General features: G+C 35.7%; 1 protein-coding gene across 1 annotated transcript in view; it reads right to left on the bottom strand.

Annotated features, from left to right (window-relative positions):
• The window catches only part of MYBPC1 (myosin binding protein C1), a gene marked incomplete at both ends in the record, with an annotated part of 78,964 nt that overhangs the window by 40,842 nt on the left and 15,349 nt on the right, over window positions 1–22,773 (bottom strand). Inside the window, 10 exons of the mRNA XM_079532473.1 lie at window positions 1,960–2,016; window positions 3,656–3,707; window positions 4,661–4,778; window positions 5,121–5,269; window positions 6,652–6,756; window positions 9,272–9,307; window positions 10,541–10,573; window positions 10,933–10,965; window positions 15,613–15,654; window positions 18,329–18,361. Coding sequence (XP_079388599.1) covers window positions 1,960–2,016; window positions 3,656–3,707; window positions 4,661–4,778; window positions 5,121–5,269; window positions 6,652–6,756; window positions 9,272–9,307; window positions 10,541–10,573; window positions 10,933–10,965; window positions 15,613–15,654; window positions 18,329–18,361 — 658 coding nt within the window. The remainder of the gene's footprint in view (window positions 1–1,959; window positions 2,017–3,655; window positions 3,708–4,660; window positions 4,779–5,120; window positions 5,270–6,651; window positions 6,757–9,271; window positions 9,308–10,540; window positions 10,574–10,932; window positions 10,966–15,612; window positions 15,655–18,328; window positions 18,362–22,773) is intronic.

Genomic DNA, 22,773 nt, shown 5'->3' with positions numbered 1-22,773 from the left:
ATTGAGAATGAGGATCAATGAGAGCATCTTGATTTTCAAGCAGTTTGAAACAATTTATTCCAGGCTATTTTTTTCCTCTTGCATAACTGGAGAACAAATTTTGAAACAGGGCAAACCAACCTTGCTCTGAGACCATGGCAGTTTCTGCTGTGGGCAGCAGGCAAGCAGTGCTGCACAATTCCTCAGTGGATTGATCTCTCCACAAAAGTTCTTTCAGATCTTATTCCTGAAAATGTGCATGTTGCTGAAAGATGTACTTTTAAAAATGAATACCTAAATGTGTGAGTGTTTTTTGAGATCTTGTGCTTTGTGGAATTTCAGGCTCTTACCGATGCACTGAATTGAAGCAGAGTGGCTTACTTGCATAAAAACTGGTTGGTCTTTCTTCAAGACAAGCACAAAGGTAATATGTAGATTCCGTGCAGCAAGTTTTTTTTGTGTGTGCGTGTATGTTTTTAATGAAAACAGGTATTTTTTAAGTATTAAGCACCATGAGTGAAAAATTCGCTCTCTTCTTGGCAGTATGACCACACAAAAGAGAGGGAGTGCACCTGCAGAATTTCCTGTTCAATAATTGAAATGCAAACACGTATTTTTATAATTGAAATGGATACTAATATCCACACTAGGGTCTGAGTAGCAGTCTTACCGTTTAATTAAGCTCATAGAGGCTGCATTTAAGTGCTTGAAGCTAGAAGGTGATGTACCAGTTTCACCACTATTAAGTAGTGATGTTTATGAATTAAAAGTTTGCTTTGCCCATTAAACACAAGATTCTTATTCTATATTTATATGGCTATAAAAATATTTGTCTTATAAAACATGTTAGTTGTTAATGAAGTTACAATGATTTTTTTTCACACTTCTCTTTCCACAAAAACCCACAAGACCTCTTACATGCAGCTCATGTTGCTAATAAAACACACCACAGGCAGTTATAAGAACTGTTACAGCAAGTTGTATTAGCAAGATAAAAAATCAAACTGAAGATCCTAATTAGGGATGAAAAGGTTTAGAAAAAAAGGCCTGGTAGATTTGAATTGGTTCAGGTAATATTTTCTCTTCCTTCAACCTTCCTGTTTTCACTTCAGTTGCCTAAATACTCTCCTTCCCATTATAGCCCACAGGCCTACTGTGAAGTTTAAAATGTAATTGATATTGTATATTTGGTTTTTCTCTTTCAGAGTAATTGTTTTTCTTGTCAGATATTTTTAATGATAAATTTTTAAAAATTAGGATTTCACCAATTAATGTAGATCAAGGTTTTGTAAGGTCGTATTTTCCTTTCCAGGAATTGTCTTACTCTATTAAGAAACTAAACTGGATTTGAAGTCTGAAAGAGCTAACAGCATAGCTGTTGTATCATCAAATTCTCAAGGTGAACAAGAGAAATACGTGTCCATGTTTTCCCATTTAAGAGTTAGTAGGTGAATGAACCATCATTGAATATTTGTGTGCATATATTGAAACAGAAAGTTACAACAAATTAATATAAGTCTCTATGGTTCGAAAATGATATATAATTTATTGTATCACAGTGCTAATAACACCAAATAAAGATGAATGTGAAGAGGTTAATCTAATTCTTCCATCTTTTTGCTCTTGCACCTGAATCAATTTTCTGAACTGCTCATCCCTGTGTAGGAAATTCTCCCCCATGAAACTCCATGCAAACACAAAAGAAATAGCAAGTAGATTAAATGTTATTGGTCTCTTTATGTTGTGGCTCACTTTTTTTCCTGGTAGACTCAAGTCTGAATGTTCTTTTCAGCACACTTAAAAGGTAGAATTAAATGAACATTTGCATATTATAGCATGAGAATAACAGTTAGAAACGTTGTAAAAAAAATAAATGTCAGAAAAGTCTTAAGAAGTTATTAATGCTACACCTGACTCTTTCTGTGTGCTAACCTAATGGTTTGCAATCCACACCTGCTCACTGCATCACTTGGTTCTCACCTACGTTTCAGGAGACCACTAAAGTCAAGTTCTCCTGCATCGTCTTGTCCATCACCGCTGTTATTAATAGAAAAAGATCAAATCTTTGTTTAATACAGAAAGACGTAAACGACACACACCTTGCAAACTCTCTTCATGTCTCTCATACTCAACACTGTCCAGACACACAACTAATGGTATAAAACCAACACAAACTTGTATTCTTTTTCACACAAGTTATCTTACCTGAGGTACTTGTGAAAAATAACACAAAGGTTTGTATTGCTTGTCATCATACTTTGATGGCAAATTTTTGTGACTGCATACATAAATTTGCCAGGATTTGTGTTAGATTTCAGTAACACAAATAAACGTGAGCTAGTCAACACAATGAGCTTTGTTTTTCATTTCCATATCAGATGCGTGTAAAAACAAAGGGCTTGTGCTGATCTTACGCTGTGAATGTAAAACAAAGATTTGCATTGCTGTTTGGTGCTTTTAACAGCATATGTCTGTCAAACACCAGATTGCGAAGCATATAATTAAGACTTATTGTTTCTCTCTCAATGAAGGGAAACATCGGTTAAAAACAGCACATTTTACATTTTTACAGATGAAATCATTGTGTTGTGAAGGTGCATATATTTCTATGATGTGACTTTAAGCAGTAAAACTGTGTTGTTAAAATGCATATGAACAAAATAATTCCCTTAACGTTTGTAAACAGTATGGTCAAAATCCAACAAATGTTAAGTCAAATGGTATCAGTATTTTATCCTATATTTTGTATGCAAAGTATCCCCTACAACAAACAGAAAATATTCAGAGATATCCTCACTGTATGGGGCAGAATAGTTATTGCAGTTTTTAAAAGATGTACAGGAGAAAAGTATGCACCTTTAATACAATATCATTTCTCTTTACTCTTTAAATCAAATATTTCTAAACAAAAGTAGTTAATTTTTAGTCACAACTTTGCCTGTATGCGTGAATTAATCAGCTGCACACATTTTTTGTTTATAAAACATTTTCAGTCTGAATACTTCTGCCCTTATAAGGCAATTGTTTTCTATAAAATATAAAGGTGACATCTTTATACTGGTATTAATTACTGTTTTATAACAAAGGTAAATAACATAAAAGACTTCAGACACAATGCTTTACATTACTGCCCCTGCAATATTTCAGTATATTTTCTATATATTTCATATATATTTATGTATATTTTATATTTTTATAGTTGTGTATGTTATTTGAAGTTTTTCCACAAAGATGGCCACATGACACTTCTTTGTTGTAGGGTAAAACAAGGCCAGCTCCTGTCTTGCTGAAATCAGTATAAATTTTGTCTCTGCTTTTGATCAGTGCAGGACTTGGATCAGAATCTTTCATATCATAGCTCACAATTTTCAGGAAACATGGTGAAATATTATAGAGAATGAAAATATAATTTTTAAAACCTCTGAAGAAACGGACAGTTAATATCTTTGAATATTGCACCTTCGCTTAAAGCAATGACACCGCACTTTCAAGGGATTCTGCCAATGAATTGTAACTAGTTAATTCTACCCACTACCTTAAGCCCCAGTTCTTTAATCTTTATTTCCAAAACCATTCTGAAGGTACTCGATAAAACTGCCTGCCAAAATAGAGGTGAGTTCCATATGCTACCACATCCATTACTGAGGGGTTTTGCAGGGTCACTGTTTGAAGTTACCTTCTTTTGAACGCAGATCTGATGTCAATGGATGGAGCAGCTTGAGAGGATTCTGTGAAGCAGTAATAGGACAGAGGTTAAAAACATAATCTGACATAATTTTAAATTGATGTAGTTGACATAAGTAATGTAATTTGGCATGAGAAATTTGTTCAGTCTCTTGCTAAGTGATCACAGTTAGTGCTCCTTTGGCATTAAGTTCTGGTAAATGTAAAGCTGCTTGACACTAAGCCAGGTTTACTCAATGCATTTCTCTGGCCTAGCTCCTACAGCTCTGCATAGGAGATCTGTCCTAGCAGTGTTTCTTTCACATCCTTGCTCCTGCCTGTACACTGGCTCTGGCTTTTTTTCTTCTTAATGCCAATGCTTTCTCTTCCACTTGTACCTCACTTCCCTGGAATTTTGGAAGACATTCATCTTTCTCAGGCTTATCATACAGGTATGTGTGCACTCTTGTGCTCTTGAAGGAAAACGTAAGACTACGGAATAACGTTTGCCAGAGTCAGACCTATTACAACATAGAAAAAGACAAAGACATGAATCTCTCTCCACATTAGGCTATTGTTTATTTTGGGGCATTGTGGAAGAATTGTGGCTTTCTAAAGTATGACTGCACCATGCACGAGCAGGGTGCAAGTCCTGGAGAGCCATTCCTGAGCCAACTTCTCTCCCTTCCGGTCCTACTAGATGAATTATCTCTCTCTGAATAGCCCAAAGCCTGCTCCTCTCTTGTGTGCCAGAATCTGATCTGAATTCAATAGACTTATCTGCCAGCTTTCCTAATTTTTGGATATAACCTAAATGTTTCACATACTAGCTATCCCAATGTCTATTTAAACAAGAAATCACAGATGCTTAATTCTCTGCAGTCTATGCTAAAAATTTCTTCCTGCTATGATTAAACATTGCTTCATTTAATGGTTCTAAACAAAATTACGTGGAATTTCAGATTAAAAAAAAAAATCACATATTTATAAATCTTTACAAATACAATTGGAATCTTACCAGTGACTTCAAGGTCAAAAGAGCAACTGTCAAACTTGTCCTTATAAGAAACCTCACAGCGATAGTTCCCTGCATAATTCTCCTTAGCTTGAATGATGTGCATCTCAAATGTGTGTATCTAAAAATCAAATGTAATTGTTTATTAATGTGGGACATACATTTGCATGAAACATAGAAAATTTTGTCTTCCAGATCCAAACCTAAAAGAGTAAGGTATAACTTGAATAAAGGGTTATGAAAAGAAAATGAAACTCAAAAAAGCAACTGAAAACATGGATTTCCACACCACCTCATGTTCTGTTCTGGGAGAACAGAACAGAACTGGAGATCGTCACAGAAAACCGTGTCGTGAAGCCAGGTTTAGAATCTGCTTCACTTAAAATTCTGCCCACTGTCCAAATCTGATCTTTAAGCTCTCTTTGGAGCTTTGCCCCTATATGAAGGAAAACCAAAGACAGACCTTTGTGTGACGCTCAAATGACTCCTTCAGCTGCAGGTGCTTCCCTGCTTTGCTGGCCAGGTCCATCCATTTTCCTTTAAACCACTTAACGTTTGGCTTTCGGAGAAGATCTTTGGCTTCTACTTTGGCTATAAATGTAATATTCCCACCTTGTCAAAAGAGAAAAAACAACACAGTTATTGAGGAACTTGTGGTTGCTTGGTCACATTTGTACACGTTTCTTTTACTATGACTCCTTCCATGTGTTAGCTCTACCATGATAGTAAGAATCAGAAGGAGTCACATGAGCTATGAAAATACTGCAGAATGTTACAGAGATTAATGATTTTGAGTCTGGAAGCCTTCCGATCATGGCAGTGTCAAGCCTGAGACAAACTAAGAAGCAGAAAAAGATGAGCTGATGCAAAACTCCATGTTGTCATGGCCACTATGCTTCAAGTGGCTGAATTTCTTTGCCTTTAAATAAGACATATATTCCTAAGCTGCTAGGCAATTGTAACACAAATACACAGCAGAATCTAGAAAAATGCCTCTTTATGCATCACTATCACTAATTCTTGAAGTTAAAAAGAGAAGGAAAAGAGTCCTCTGTAAACAATATTTTGGGAGTTTCCATCCAACATTCTAGAAAAGAATACAGCCAATACCTTATGTTTGTTTTCCAAATAAATCCTCCCCAAATGATCTTTTTGTTGTCCTCAGAAGCTCAGAAAAATAGTAGCAGTGTATAAAAAGCACATCTGCCCACTTATCAATGGGCACCTATCCCAGTACATAGCAGACATACTAGGTAGCCTGTACTAAACTTGGCACCATAGTTACAATGCTGCTACCCTTCTTGCACTGGAATGTTGTAAGTATGGCACTGAAGTGCAGTTAGGAAGTGAATCTCCTTACTGTCCTCATGTATCTTGCTCTGGCTTCCTTCATAGGAAGGTATTGAACTACTTGGACTGGATTCCTTCGGAGTTAAATTAAAACTAAAGATGTGCTCTGACAGTTTACCTCCTGTGCTCCAATTGCTGAAGATATTCAGGCCAAGGACTAGAAACAGTCCAGAGCAAATCTGCCAGAATTATTATAGTAGGGGTGATGGTTGCTCCCTGCCAACCTCTGTGCAGATCTGCTCCTATTAGTCTAATTGCTTTAGCTGCAGCTGCAGAGTATAAATGTTGACCTGGGAATCTCTAAGCTGCTCTGAAGGCCATCATGCAGATCTTCCTGATCTATCAATAACATTATGGCTAACAGTATTATAATAATGAGTTCTCAGAAAACATACCTCTTGTCCATTGTGCCAAGTAAGCTATAACATTTTGATTTTGTTTTGAATTTAAGAATTCTTTATTCTTCTTCTTCTCGTACATTCTGTTTTGTCTTCAAAGAAAGGAGTTCACATCCAACTAAAATCAGTGGAAATATTTGTAGCTGAGGGCAGAAGCTGAGTGCTACCTGAACCTCACATACATCTTTTCAGCCTCTGTGTTTCTCTCTCCAGAAATGGCTTCTGATTTTCTTTCAAAGCACTTACCAACGCTCACTGAACCACTCTGAGGTTTTTCAATGAATAAAGTGGATCGTTGGGAGTCATCACGTTTTTCTGTCTCTTCTGGAGCGCTTTCTCCAATAGACCATACTGAGATTCAGAGAAAGAGGAAAATATCAATTATCAGCCAATGTTTGACTCTCTCCAAAATACACTTACCTGAACTCACTAAACTCTCTAACCCTATTACCTCTCTCTTCAGGTGTCCTGAAAGATATGTGTTTGTTCATATTGACATCCACTGCTTGGCTGTCACATTGCATACAGTTCCTGAAAGAATGCTACCTCTGGTAACAGAAAATGAAACTCAGAGAAGAAGACATGGCAATCTGATCAGCCAAGGCGGGTGATGAGCAAATTGAATGGCACCAGCATTCAACCATGAGTACTTTACAGAGGCAATAGACAAAGGTCAGCTCTTTGTTTTTCAGAAAGGAAAATGGAGGTGGAAGTTCTGAAAACACAAACAGCGGTAAGCACATGCAAATCACAGATGATGATAATTCCTGTGGGTCTCTGTAAATCTCAAACTCAGCTGAGTATAAGCTAGTTTTTCTTTTTTGCTCACATAATAGACCAGCGATGAAGCTTAATTCTCAGCTTTGTTCTCAATGATAGAAACAGAGAGTTTGGGAATCAATCAGTAGAGAGAAATAGTTTGTCAGATGGAAATGATTCTGTCATATTCAGGCAGAGCGTGTTCTCTTCTGGAAATTGAGATTTTGGAAATGAAAGAGAAGGAAGAACAATTATAGTGAGAGAAGAGGCAGGTGAGCAATTTATCTAAGGCTGAAAACATGTTAGCACAGGTATGTGTTTCTGACGGTTCTGACATCTGACCATCCAGGGCTTTGTGCTGTGCAGTTACATCTTTGGTAAATACATGCAAAACTGTGCTCAGAGCTAATTCCTAACAGAAAAAGACAGGGAAAGCGCATGATAGTGACAGACTTTCTATACCAAAAGAGAATCCCTCCATCTCAAAAGGCAAAGTAAGTCTCATGTTCTGGGAAAGAATTCGTGGAGTCCAAAGGTCCTTGTTTGAGGAGTTCTGGTTAGTGCATAGAATAGACTGAGTAAAGCCAGTGCTAGCATGGAATAGCAGAGCAAATGTGTATACATATGACTGTATCAAACAAAGGAGGCTATAACTTTCAAACCAGAGCTGTATTCCTTGTTCCCATTGGAATTCTAGTTGTTTCTAAATCAAAGGTGGATTTTTGTTATTTAGCCAATACTCTTTTCTTTTTCGTTTAATAACTAGTACAAATGATGAACTAATTTGGCAGCATTTCTCACCTACTCAATTCTGTTCTTGAAATTTAAATTTATTTTCCCTCTTCAATATTTTCCCATAAAAACTCATTTGCCAGAAGACAAAATTGCCTTTCACTTAGAACTGACTGCTACAGGAACCTTTTCAACTCATGAAAATTGCCACTGGTGACTAATGAAGCACAACTCATGACAACCATAGGAAAACACAACTAAACTGCTTTTATTGTCCTTAAGTCTGTAAGAAATTTCAGAGACACATAGAAATGCTGGATAGCTCTGCTACAAAGTCTTTCTCTTTAGCTCTTTCAATGACTTACAGCTGGTATGCCTAATATCTCTGTATATTTCTGCTTGTATAAAACATACATGTATGTACACACATGTATATACACACATATGGAAACATACACAGACACACATGCACAGAGAAATGTATAGATACATATCTATATCTACTCTCTGTACAAAATACAAACTATTAAAATTATGCTGGTATGGTATACTAGTGTATGGAAAGACATAACACAAGAACAAGTGAGAGTTACAGGTATGAACAGAAGGATCTGACAGTGCTTGAAATAGGAACTGGTCAGGTGCAGTAATGAACCTGAGACACGACGGGGTGAAATGGAAAATGGATATTAATAGATGAAAGTGGTATACATGGACTCATGAATTTGGTACCATGTAATGCAGAAATATTATCATCATCTCTGGTTATTAGCTTTTTCCTGTCTGTTAAACAGTCAGAACAGAACGTAGGTCTGACAGTGGCTCACAGGCCTGGCATAGGCTGTTACACCAGTTCAGTAACTATGGTTGAAGTACTTGCTGCTCATTTTGTTCCAGAGGCTGCAAATCCTGAAACCACAAAAGTGGGCGCAGTATGTGTTACCTGGCAGAGTAGGAAGAAAGAGGTTATGACTTTGCTAAGTTCTCCCCACCATCCTTTGTGCTGTGAGAAGAAGCCATTCTCCCACAGTCTCCTGGAGCCTGTGTATGAAATTCAGGTAAGCCACTGTCACCCTGTAGGCTGAGGAGGAAGGGAATAGTTGCGTATCTATCTGTATGGAAAAACACGCAGATAGATAGGTATGTATGTATGTGTCTGGTATGTGTCCTGTACGGTACATCAGAGTCTTCTCTCTCTCCCAGTTTAGCTGCTAGAAAACTACTTAAGTTCCTAATTTTGAAAAGCATTTGAAAAGTTAGTGTTTGATACTGTGTAAATAGTGGAATTAAAAAAATATCTAAGAAATAACTCATTAATAATCAATGTACCGTATAAAATTTGGACTGTTTCAACATGCTGTTCAGGAGGTCTCACCTGAATCCTTTCTTTCCGCTGCCTTAGACATCCCATCTGAAAGGGAAGAGCAATTTAGATGATACCAGCTCAGAGATCACAATTAAACTGACCTCAGGTCATGAAGATTTTAAGAACAATGATTCTTCATGCAAGAAGATTAGAATAAATACCTAGGACTGTACCTATGAGAAACTATTTGAATACCAGAGGAAGTGAACTGCTGAGAAAAAAAAAAGTCAGAAATCTTTCCCCCATTTCTCTGGAAAGCCTAAATTTAATTTCCACTCAAGATTTCCTTTGTAGTAGTTTATATCTAGAAGGGATTTTTGAAGCTGATACTTTACTCATCCTTTGGGGTGATTCTAAATAACAGATATTTTTATGTAATTCAAGTTGAACATTATTATTATTATTATTATTTGAAATTAAAAGATAGAGTTTTGTGATTCAAAGCTTTATTTATATTGTTAGCTTTGTCAATGAAAATCTCTACCATTGTTGATCAATTCACTGCTACTGATTTTTCAGATGGCATGCAGCCCATGGTTAATAACGCCATTTTTAAAAATAAATCAGGAAAATTTAACACAGTGAAGATGTGATAAAACCATTTTTTTGTTAAAAGTTTTAAAGCAAGAATGAGAGTTTTTCATTTGATACACTAGAATGCACGTTAATGTTCAAAATCTCTGTTTCATTCAAGTTTAATCTCTTTAAAAGATATACTAAGCAAACCATGTTGAAGTCTTGCCAAAGTCACAACAACCATGAATGATCCCTGTACTATCAATTTTCTTCTGCCAACTAAAGGCATTTCATCTGCCATCTTGAAGTGGTAAATTAAAACTGCTTGTCTTCTAGACAACTTGTAAGGCTTATGGCCTAAAGAGAGGTGACAGACAATTCTATGGATAAATGCATTTTGAAATCATAAGGCATCTATTTTATTTGTAATTCTGGAATTTGCTCTCAGGACAAAACTTAAAAATGCTTTCCTTACTTTTTCAATAGTAACAGTTAAGATGGATGCCTTCAGAGTTGCTAATATTCTACCTTCCAATGCCAGGAGTTCTAACAAAAATTCAAGACAGGACCAGAAATAAACTTGTCTGGTATGAAGGTCTTGTTCTTCTGAACATGGACTAAATTAATTTCGGACATCTCAGAAATGTTATTCTCTAATGAGTATGTTATGAATTCAGTCCAAATGGTTGGACTTTGTTCATTAATAGTCAAGAGAAAAATCCATACATACATACACATAAAAAAAAATATCATGGTCCTAACCTGCTGGTGGTGTGCTAACTGTGTCATCTTCATCTGTGAAAAGAAATACAAATAAAAAAATACATAAAGAAACTCAAAGCACAGTCGATCATCTGCTTTAAAACAAATATGTGAAAAGGTAAAACCTGCAAAAGAAAGGGAAAAATCATAATAGTCAGGAGCATTCACAATGGAAGCTTCAAACTGATGAAGAAAGCTTTGCATAATTCAGTAGCTGAAATGGTAAACCTTAATGTTTCAAGCAAGTAGAAGAAAAATGAGATGTGAACTGTGATCTATTATTAAATCATGAGTTTGTATGAAAGCTGCTGAGTGGTTCTGTTTGTTAGAGATGGAATCCACAGTAAATACAAAAAAGCCACAATAAAATCAAGGTCAATCACATATCTGACCTGAGGATGATGCCATTTCTCTGATGTCCATGTCTGCAATTAAAATGTGTACCACATATGCATTCAGCATCATTAGATAAAGGTATGCAAAAGTAAAAAATAGTCTCCTATATTCATACTTTATAATTTACTTATTAGAATATTAATCTTAAAAGCAACAAATATATAACTTATTCTTGTCACATATTATATGCCTTAAAATACAGATAGAACTATTATCCCACAGGATTTTCCTTTCAATCACACTAAATGCTGGCAGTCATCAGGTATCAAATCACTAGAAACAACTGCTACTCAGGTATCTCAAAATGATTAATCTAATAAAGTACAGTTATGCATACATATTTGTATAAGCCAAGAGCCTGAAAAACATGAAAATGACATTAAAACTGAAATATTGTAATCATGCTTATCAGAAATCCAGAATAAGTTGAAGACTCTTTTTACAGTAATCTCCTAAATTTTAGGTGTTTACTGGAAATATCAAAGATAGGAATGTCTGATAAAAATGTACAGAATGTTTTAGTGTGTTAAAATAGAATAAAATATAATAAAATTTAAAAATTACCTGTTGAACAGTTGAAAAGCTAGAATAAACTATATATTTATTTAGGATTTAATACATACATAAAGTAAAGATAATAATAAGCCTTTTATAATCTAATGGAAAATAATCTAGAGAACATTTCAAAGTCAAGGAAAAGATATCTAGAATTATTTTATGAAATGTATTTACTTTTTTCAGATTTGGGTTTCAAGAATCAGTGATTTACTTTTAATTATTATTTGATTTTGTCTGAAAGTTCAAATTTGTCTTTATTTTTTCAAGGACAAATGCAATAGCAATGGCAAAAAGCACATAAAATTTGATTACATGTAAAAAAATTCTGGTTTTATTAAATGTTATGCTTTATTAATCACTGAAATGTAGTTGAAGGTCTGATATAATTTAACTACTTAGCCATGACATTTTACTCATTCCTTTTTAATGATTCATCAAATTTCATTTAAAAAATCCCTTGGCAAGAGGATATAAGTTTTAACTGTAGGCCTACAGATGAAGGATTAATATATTATCTTGCAAACATGATTTTTTATTCATTAAAAAAATACAAAAACGCATAGCTTATGTGGACACATTCCCACCACCTGCACCTTCCATTGGACTAAGCTGACATAGAATATGTTGATTTTCAATGAAAGCACAGTAATGATAAATCATGTCAGTTTTCTGAACATATTGTTCTAGCAACTAAACAAATGCTCCTGGAACAGCACCTCAAATTTGATTTAACTGGTGAACTGAGCTCATAAGTTTATTAATCTTTTTTTGCTGATCACCCGTTGCTCACTGATGACCAAGAAGGAGAGGTGAACATGGCAGAGGCACTGCTTTGCACCTGCAATAGCACTTAGAATGCCATAATGTTTTTTGTAGTACTGCCCATTGGAGTAAGCATTCAGGGCTAAGGCAAGGGATAGATAAACGTCACAAAGAGTGAACCACTGTATTCACTCTACATAAACAAATCCACAACAACTCAACCAACTGGTTCTGTCATTTTTGCTGAAATTACTGAGCATTGACTCTTCCAAGAGTTTTGAAATTAGTTGCTTTCAATTATCCATCTAATTTGCAAAGTGTTCAGCACTCCTATCAAGGGGACTTGGCCCTGTAACTGAAGTACATACATCAGCAATGGAAGTTTTAGTAGAGAGATGAATGGATGAGTGAAACCTGGAGGAATAACAAGAATGAAACATGCAAACGTTTTAGTAGATGACTGGATGGAACCTAGAGAAAAGATATCAGTAAATCATGCAGAAATCTGAGTAGCTCTCTGAATAGCTGGATTGGACCTAAAAAGGAATGAGCAAAATGATATTAAAAATAATCTATTCCAGCAACTGGAAACACAATTACAACAGTAATCAATGTTTAAAATAATGCTAAAATTAAAAACAAAAGCAGACGTAAAATGAATAAGAATGGGATAAATGTGGTCAATTTGGTGAATGACATTTTGATCTGAAGATAAAATGTATGCTCTTATGTATCCTGAATTTTTTACTAAATGCTATTTTTCAAACTAGGAATACCGTAAGAAATTCTGTACACATACAACTACTGCTATAAACTGCTGATTTACTGCAAAGTAATGACAAGATAAAGACTTTATGACTCATCCTCAATTTTTTATCTTTACAGTGAACATAAAGGGACATAAATATTTTCTTTCACATAGACAGTAACTACTACAAAGAAATAGAACAGTAAGACAGACACACAGGAAGATATACTCTATTTCTTAACTTCTGCAACTGACTTTGTCTGAGAAACACAGGGAAAAATATAGACCCCGTAATTATGGACCAACCTTTCTTACCTACACACTACATTCAGGCATTGTCTGACTGTGCTGCAGAGGGCTGCCCCAGATTCCAGTGTGCTGTTTGTTATAATTTGGTAACAAAGGAGTCACAACTGCTAAAGTGTAGTATCATAAAATCACTGTGGAATTGAGATATGAAATGTTTCCTGTCTTAAACCCATACAGGGAAGTACCCAAATCTGTTATTTATGAAACTAGAGAAACAATTTTAAAAAATAGCTTACACAAAATCTAACCTCCAGGTGTTTCTGTCTTCAGTTCATATTGATTTTGGACAAATGGGAGAAACAGAATCTTTTTCCTCTTTTGTGTGTTATGGAAACAATTAGAAAGATTTGCTTCTGGCAAACAAACATGAAGGAATCACTCTCAGAAAATGTGCTGTCCTTTGTTTGGTGATACTCTGCAACAAAGCAGGAGTTGATAGTAGAAACTGCATAATGCCATGTAACACATATATATGTGTGCAAATATATGTATTCCTGTCATTAAATGAGAAAAACGGCAAATACTTCTCCAGAGAATGCAGAGTGTCAGGCATTGACATCAACGTCATTTGCAAAGTTGACAGCTCAACAGAAAGTCATTCTTTCTACATATTGCTATTCAGAATTTCACTGGAATTCCTACTGAGGTGGCTACTGCCACTGTGAATTGAAACTGGAAACACTTCCTATAGAAGAATCTCAAAAAAAATTGGGGCAGCAAAATCCTACTAAATACGCTGAGCTCCAATAAAACATTTTTTTTCTCTAGGAAATCCCATATTCTCCACTAAATTCAAAACAGAAATGATAAAATAATGTATAAGAAAACAACTGAAGTATTAGATGTGATACCTACCATGTTTTCTTTTTAGCTCAATGAAATGTAGACTTGTAAGCAGTGGAGAGAGCACTGTGCATGTTCAGTTCAGGAACAAACATTTCTCACAAGAAAATTAAACCAAGCAGAACTAACTGCTAGAATAGCCTGAGGCAAGACCTTCATCTTTTTCTTATCATTAGGCATGCAAATTATTCCTGAATTATGTTTGCATTACCAAGATGACAGATTTGATTACTCACACAAAATGTTGTTTGTCAAAATAATTGCTCAATGCAAAAATAGCTAGCAAAATAACATGCACTGAAGCTTGGTTTGTCATTTTTACATTCTAAGGAATATTTGAATCACATACTGTCAGTGCATTTTTATTTTGCTGAGAAAAATGGCCATGCATGACTTCGCCACACAAATTTCCAAGTTTCAAGTGTGAGTCTGGTGTCACTAAAAGGTAAGACTTTGAGTAAGAGATCAAAAGGCAGAATGTATTTTCAAGAAAGACATTTCTTGATTTGCCATGGAAAGCATAACTGTGACAAATAAAAAAAAGCAAGCATTACATCTGTTGTAAGTATATTTTGTTCTGGTTTATCCTTCTGTGAGAATGAAAAACAAAAAGATTATCCATTTCAAAATAAGCTGCTGAGCTGTTTGAATTCTACTTCAACAGGGAGTAGCAAAAAGAAGTGGAATTTGACCCAGTTACCTCAAAATGTACCTTCTTAACTAGAAAAGCTACAAACAGAGCTGGAGTCTAATTACAGCAATGTAAAATTTGCACTGAAAATGGACCACATTTTTACTTGCACAGTTTGGGGTCTGTTGACAGTAAAATGTCCTCAGAGACATTTTTCAGAACTTGTAATGACCACAGTCTCTGGACTTCCAATAATGAAGAGGAATGGAGGAATTTCTTTTTCTTAGAGAAATTGCTTCTTAGAGAAGCAATATAGATATAGAATTTTTATTTTTATTTTTATTTTTAATGAATGTGTGAACTCTATCGTACTTTGCTAAAAGATGGAACATGCAATATCAAGTGTCTGGTAGAATAGAAACAGCTTAGAGTAATAGGAGATTTCCCCTACTGATTAAAAGCAATGGATGTGCACAGTAACTGAGTTTAGGCAAGGTTGGTCAGAGCCAACATTCACTTTGGTAGAAAGATGTCCTTCTGCTCATGCAATACACTTGAAATTTGATCTATTAAAAAAGCATTCTGTGTAACTACTGGTGCTAAGCAGTGTCAGTCTTGTTCACAGAATTTTTAAAGATACTTATAAGCATCCTAGCTTCCTAATGCTAGATAAGTCATGCAGAATGAGGATCTAGGAAGCTTCACATCACACTTTTAAAATTTGGCACCAAATTCCCGAGTTATAACTCAAGCAATCTAGCATCAGAACATCATTTCAGAATGTTCTCTTTGCTGTCCATTTTTGAAATATGATTTCAAACTCACCTTTACCCTTTTCAGTTCCACCATCCTGTGGTATTTTTTGTTCTGTGTAGGAAGTACAAGTATATTTTTGAGAGGATCTTAAAGTAAAAAAGAAAAACTTACGCAGAATTTAAAAATACATCAATATTCTAGGTTTGCTAGTACCGAAAAATGATTAAAGATTTATAAGTATACATGTATGTACAATTAAAAATTGTAAGTCTTTAAAACATTTTTTTTCACAGATGCATGCATATCAATAGATTTCCTACATTTTGAATGAGTCATGGGAAATTGATGTTCCTGTACTTAGTGGAAGCAAAATACTGTTTTGGTTTTTTTTTTTTGCTTGTTTTTGTTTTGTTTTTTAAGTAGCAATTGTTCGTCATTTGCTCTTGGTGTTATATACGAAATCCTTTGAAAATAATTTAATAACTCTGTTAATACGAATAGTCTTGGATCAGACATGAGATACTGCCAACTATTAATGCTAACAGAACTCCACTGTCTAACTGATTTATCCTTAAAACAGTACAGAGAGACAATGTGTTGGGAGTGTCCTTGGTTATTTCTGATTATCTTCTTCATTATCATCATCATCTTTCCTAGGCTATTTGATTTGTATTTTTTTTACCAGAAGTGTTGCTAGTTCACCACATACTTCAATGAGGGGTATGTGAAATATCTCTAACATTCTTGAATTCTTCTCATTCATGAATGAGAAAACTTGGACTGTAGATTTAATAACATCAAATTCATTGTTGGATTCTTGTTAATATTCCTATCCCCTTTGGTTTCCTATCTCATATAGTTTGCATACAAAGCAAATTCAGAAGCTTGTCAAATCATATCAGTTGTACTGTCTTCAAAGTATAAACACTCAATAGTCTAGTTACAGTGAAAAAAATCCTTGTCTAGTGAACTTACCTGCTAAAGGCCTGGTTTAACTTGGGTTTAGATGAAGGCCAATGAACTAACAACATTAAGGTATAGCAAAGATAGCGTTTGTCCTGAAGGGAATAATTGCAAGAGCCAGGGGATTTGATTCCTATTTTTTTGCTCATATATACACAACTACAGTGACTATGAAAATAAAACTTGAAGTGAAGAAGACAAGCCCATATTTTGTAAGTGTGACAGACCCTTAGCTACTTCTACTTGTCAGAAGCTTCCAAGGTCCAACCATCAGAAAAATTGTTGTCTGTCAAACCTTTCTTTTTAATGGTGATTCTGCTATACTAACACATTACCTTCCCATTAGTAGCTGGGATTAGGAGAATTCACTATTCTTGGAAGCTGGTAACAAGTTTAAATCCCATTGGGAAGCCTCATTCAGGACCAAGTTTACTAGCCCGACAATGGAATCTAGATGAAACAGTAACAATGTCTTCCCAGAAATTTCCTGGTATAGTTCAAAATGCTGACTATGTCCAATAAATTATTTACATGTTTTGGTTTCTTGAACAACTAACTTCCCTCTTTGTGTGATAGTCCCCAGGAATATATGATGACAGTATCTTGGCTCATATGGAAGGAGGTGAAGACAAGTGGCTGTCATTCCCAATAATACTGTCGTGTGGTTTGTGCTTAACCATAAAGGTCTACTGACACTCATTTTACAGAAGATTTTAAGAAGTAGAGGTATATTTACAATATGAAAGAGCTCATCCTAACATGAAAATTTCTTGTGGGTTATTTAAACATGAAACTCTTTGTGGCAAATGATACTACCGTCCTCATATTTTGTCATTTTTATAAATGAAAAGGTATATATTTTAAACAAAAATGTCTTGAATTAGCTTTGTGGAATGACAATTTGCAAGACTGTTAGTAAATGCAGGTTTCACATGTGAACTGGGAAGTATCTATTTCATACCACTGATCAAATAGCTACCGAGATAATAAACTCACCAAATGATTAAATTAGACAAATATATCATATATGTGTATTAATCAGCATATGAGAATATAAGTTTCTCAATGCATCTCTGATCCATGAGGTTATGCTACTTTTCCATCTCCCACTAAAGAAAAGGTAGCAGCTTTGCACAGAGCTTCAGCTATATCTGAAACTCCAGTCCTTTTGCACGAGTTTCATCTCACCTAACTTTGACTTCCTTGAAAGTATTCACCCTCTTAGGCATCTATACTTGTTGAGGCAATTATGTAAACATAGACAGCCAGTGACATTTTAGTTTCATTTTCCAGGAAATGCCCATTAGATGAGCAGCTATGACCTGGGATCTTCTCCACTGTTTATAGATGGAGCACTGTTGACCAGCTTAGACAAAACAGCAGATCTTCAGATGGCTAGAATTAAGTAAAATGAATCTCATGCTTGATTCTGTCATCTTTATTCAAAGTTCACCTTCCTTCAATGGGAAATGAAGGGGATTATTTTGGTAGTTAAATACTGTTCACTATCAAAGAAGAGAATAATCAAGACATGGAATTTAAGCAGTCATCACTTTCTGGTACTCTGATGGGAAATGTATATGAAAATGTATATTTTCATCCTTATGAAAATATCAAGTACCTTAAACAAAAATAACCTGAATCTGAAAAAAAAAGTGGACACGGAAGAAACATGAAGTGAGGCTTTCTTACCATTCTTATTGTCTCCTTACTTTCAGAAAGACAGTGAACGCAAAAAGTATTATGGCTACGTAGTTTCTAGTCCCATGCAATTCTCTTGTTAGTATTAGAGCACCAATAAGCTTTTTTTGTTCATACCAACCTGGAGGCGGTAGAGCATTTTCAGTTTCAGTCTCTGAAAAAAAAGGAAAGAAGACATCTATTGAGCTTCAAAATCAAAAGCATATAGTTTTCACGCTTGTGGTACATAGTTACTGAATTTTGACAGTTTGGGTTTTGGGTTAATTTAATGTTTCAAAGCAGTTCTCAAATTTTGTTGGCTTTCACACAGGCAATACTTAGCATCTTTAGAGTGAAGGCTAAAGTTTATGTTCTTTGAAAAGGAGGAACTGAACTTGTTCAATCTGGAGACATACTGTAATTGTCTACCTGAGTATTTCATAATAATTTATATAGGAGGACCCTAGAACTTTTCTGGAAATCTTGTCAAATCCAGTTTAGAAAGACAGTTTTGGAATGCTAAGGAATCTAAATTGAATTTCAAGTTTGTGTTGGATTTTTCAGTTGGTACTTACAATGTTTAACTTACTAAACCAACATCATAACTGATATTCTTATGTCAGAAGATAGCTTGTGTTTGAGCAAATTTTCTATCAGTTGAATAATATCTGATAGCACCTTGGTTGTGAAGATTAATGGTGTCTCTCCCTTCCTTCCTTCCTTCCTTCCTTCCTTCCTTCCTTCCTTCCTTCCTTCCTTCCTTCCTTCCTTCCTTCCTTCCTTCCTTCCTTCCTTCCTTCCTTCCTTCCTTCCTTCCTTCCTTCCTTCCTTCCTTCCTTCCTTCCTTCCTTCCTTCCTTCCTTCCTTCCTTCCTTCCTTCCTTCCTTCCTTCCTTCCTTCCTTCCTTCCTTCCTTCCTTTTCAATTGTGTGATAGAGAAACTATCCCACTTGAATGTTACCCTTAGTGGAGTCATGTCCTTGGTTGTGTAAATAGAAGAGTAAATCAACTAGACAAAGCTTATTTTTTATAATAGCCAAAGGAATTATGGAAGTTTATTGTCAGCCTATGAGGATTCTAGACAGGTTGAAAATAGGAATATTTATAAGAGATAGTGTTTTGACTTATAATTCAACTAGTTCAACTTCTTGCAACAAGCAATGATTTAAAAGTTGAAATCCTTAACAGTAACAATAGATGGCTGATACTAACCTCTGTCATGTTATGAGTATTAACCTTTGGGACCCTATCCCAGGTCATATTCAGGAAATAAAGCTTAAATTTCTACCACACAGAAATGCTGGTAAGACTATTCCTTTGCACACTATTCTAAATGTAGCTAAAACATATTTTTCATTCTTGTCGAATTCATGCAGTGTTTGAAAGGGAGAATGTTTTTAGTGCAAAGATAATTTTAGGATGAGCGTATGAATACGATATGGTTTAGGAACTTCCAGTCAAATCCACAAACACTAAAGCAAATCATTGTGGAGTCCAAACAGGGCCCTCACTAGGAGGAAAAGGTACATTGCTGTAAGCCTGATCACAGCACCTATCATAGAATAAAAAGGAAAATGTATAGTAGAGGCCAATAGACACAGAATCTCATTAGAACATAATAGCTTTACTTAGATTTATAGCAATTTGTTTTTCTGCTCTACCAATTAATATAGTAAACTTTGCTCTATGGCCTTGGAAAATATGAAAAGGAAAAGTAAGTCTTGGAACGTTACTCCTTCATTACTTTGAAATCTCACATTGAGAATAAAATAACATCTCTATCTTATCAGCCTAAAACTGTCAGTGTGTATACGCTTGAGGTTTAGATACTGCTGTTCCAGAAATCTGTACTTTGCAGTGTTGGAATATAGTTGCCCATCATAACCAAAACTTAATATCCTGTGCAGTTTTACAAATATTCTAGGTCTCCTATCACACAGTTTTGGTCAGAAATTACGCACCTTTGCAGTCTTGTCTTAACTATCAGTAGGCACAGTTGTTATCCAAAATCTATAGTGTAGACCAGACCTAAACACTACTATTACAGCCCAAAAGTAACTTCACATGTTCAGAAAAGTAAGGAGGTAACCAAAACCTGAGCAACATCATGGCCAGCATGCTCTACTGACTCTGTTCTAAACAGGGAAGTTAGAATAGACAATCTCCAGAGATTCTTTTCAAGCTCAACTGTTCTAATTCTGTGATGGTGCTGTGGTTTAACCTGCAGGTGGCTAAGCAACAGGCAGTCATTCACTCACTTCCCCATATTTCCCAGTGGGATGGGGAAGAGAATAAAAAAAACCAAACAACAAAGTAGAACTCATGGGTTGGGATAAAACTATTTACTAAGAGATAAGAAAAAGGATATTAGTCATGACAATTTATATACACATACAAATGTATATGTAACAAGTGATGCACAAGCAATTGCTCACCACCCCTCCAACTGATGTTCAGACAGCCATCTAGCGAGCAGAAGAGAGGGAGATGAACTTCCACTCCCTTCAGAACTCCCCTTTTGCATGATGTCATATGATATGGAATATCCCTTTGGCCAGTTTAAATCAGCTGTACTGATTCTGTCCCCTCCCAGCTTCTTGCCCTCCACACCTCCAGCCCTTTGCTGAGAAACTGGAATGGCCTTGGCTCTGTACAGTAAACACTGGTATGTTATCAACATGGTTTTTCTCTTAGAACCAAAACATTGCATCATACTAGACACTCTGAAGAAAACAATTCAGTCCCAGTTGAAACTAAGACAGACAGAAAGATGGCTGAAGCCAGATCTGGAAGTCAGTGGTTTCTTTCCTGAATCACAGTTAAAGGCTATTAAAACTATTGCTAGGAAAACAGGCAAAAACTGAGCTGAGAAGGGAGTCCTGAAGTATGGAGTGGGAAGCAAAAAAGGAAAGGAGAGAATTCCAGGCATTGGAAGTGGTAAAGACATGGGAGATACTTCATCATAATCTTTTGGTCATGTGCAATCCCTTTCATGGTCATGCTGAGCTTACAGTTCTATTCCTGAGGACAGCCAGGAAAAAACCATTAATAGCACTGAGTAGTTTCCACCTCCCTAAAGAATGATAGCCCTCTCTGGATGACCTCTGAAACAGACTTGTCAGCCAGGAAAGGGCTCTGTGCATTCAATAAGCAGCTTACTGTTGTGGTCCTTCCCTAGGAGACATGCTCACTGGAGTTCCCAAATGCCATTCTCAATAATCCCATTGCCTAATATGGTGCTCTGTCAAGGCATTGTCAGGGGACTGATGGTGGAGAAATTGTTTCCAGCAGGAACTCTTCAAACCCTTGGGAGAAGAAGATTCTTCGATGACTTGGGACCAGCCTCTTGACTGCTGGGGAAGGAGGCCATTGAAGATTTGTTGAATCCTGTGAACAACTAGATTGATCGATGCAATGTCAGTTTTGTCTTCTGCTAAGCAACTAAATCTAATTTCTGTCTTCCGGTTTTTAAGGAAAAAAAAAAAAGGTTTCCTCTTTGCAGTTCTTTATTGAAGAAGTCAAGTCTGTCGCATTTCAGTGGATTGTGTTATGCTAAAAGCAGACTTTGGTTTACTCTTTGGATTTGAAACTTCCAAAGCAGTTGACCATATATGTTTACAAAAAGAAAATGAATTAACAGTGTTCTCTACATGGCTACTAAGAAAGTATAACATATTAAGAAGTGTGTTTAGCAAATAAAGTGAAAGCACAAGTGTCACTTGGTATAACAGATCCAGAAATGCTTTCATGTCTCAGTCATGTCATGAGATGCATTCAGGATCTAGTTTGATATAGGATATGAGCACTTGGAGCCAAGACATTTTTCATTTGTGATTTATAATTATACATGCACATATACACCACTGAAAACCAGCAGGAGATGCAACTTGACCCATTACCAACAATTTTCCATCACTGTTCCACATCCACTACATTCAACTTTTCATGTAAAATAAGACTTAAAGTCTTTAGCTATGGATATAGATAAATAAACTTTAAAAAGTTCCACAACATACCTATGAGCTAAAATTATGAAAATGCTTAAGAACCTTGTTCAGTTGGGGCTATCATTATTTAAAACTTCAATTCTATTTTAGGCCTTGCTGCACTGACATCCAACCTGCAATAACCACAAGATGCTTTGGTAGGAAATTGACAGGATACTTACATGTAATGGACAGTTTTCAAAGGCTCTAAATTCCCTGTTCCACCATCTTATATGACAGCAACAAGTATAGAAACTCCCTGACATCATATCTATTACTTTTCACATTGAAGTGTAAACATAATGAGACATGCTGACAGCTGTAAGAGTCCCCAGGTCCTACTTTACTACCATGCTGGAGTGTTGCAGGTAACCTCCAGCATACTGAGAAAGAGGTCTGGTTGTATGATCCTTCTTATCTTCTGACTTCGTAATCATGAGCAGATTTGTTTGGGGCAGGCTTATGAAGAATGCTCAGCAGTACTGGAAAATGAATAATGTCTCTTTTCCCTCCATATGAGAAGAAAATGACCTTGAGCACTAAATCAGGGCTCGCACAAATTGTAAATACAGCATTTCAAAAACCCTGGGTTAGAACATTCA

This window comes from Tetrao urogallus (assembly GCF_951394365.1).
Source record: "Tetrao urogallus genome assembly, chromosome: 1".
NCBI classification, from domain to species: Eukaryota; Metazoa; Chordata; class Aves; order Galliformes; family Phasianidae; genus Tetrao; species Tetrao urogallus.
This window is presented reverse-complemented; position numbering and strand designations above follow the sequence as displayed.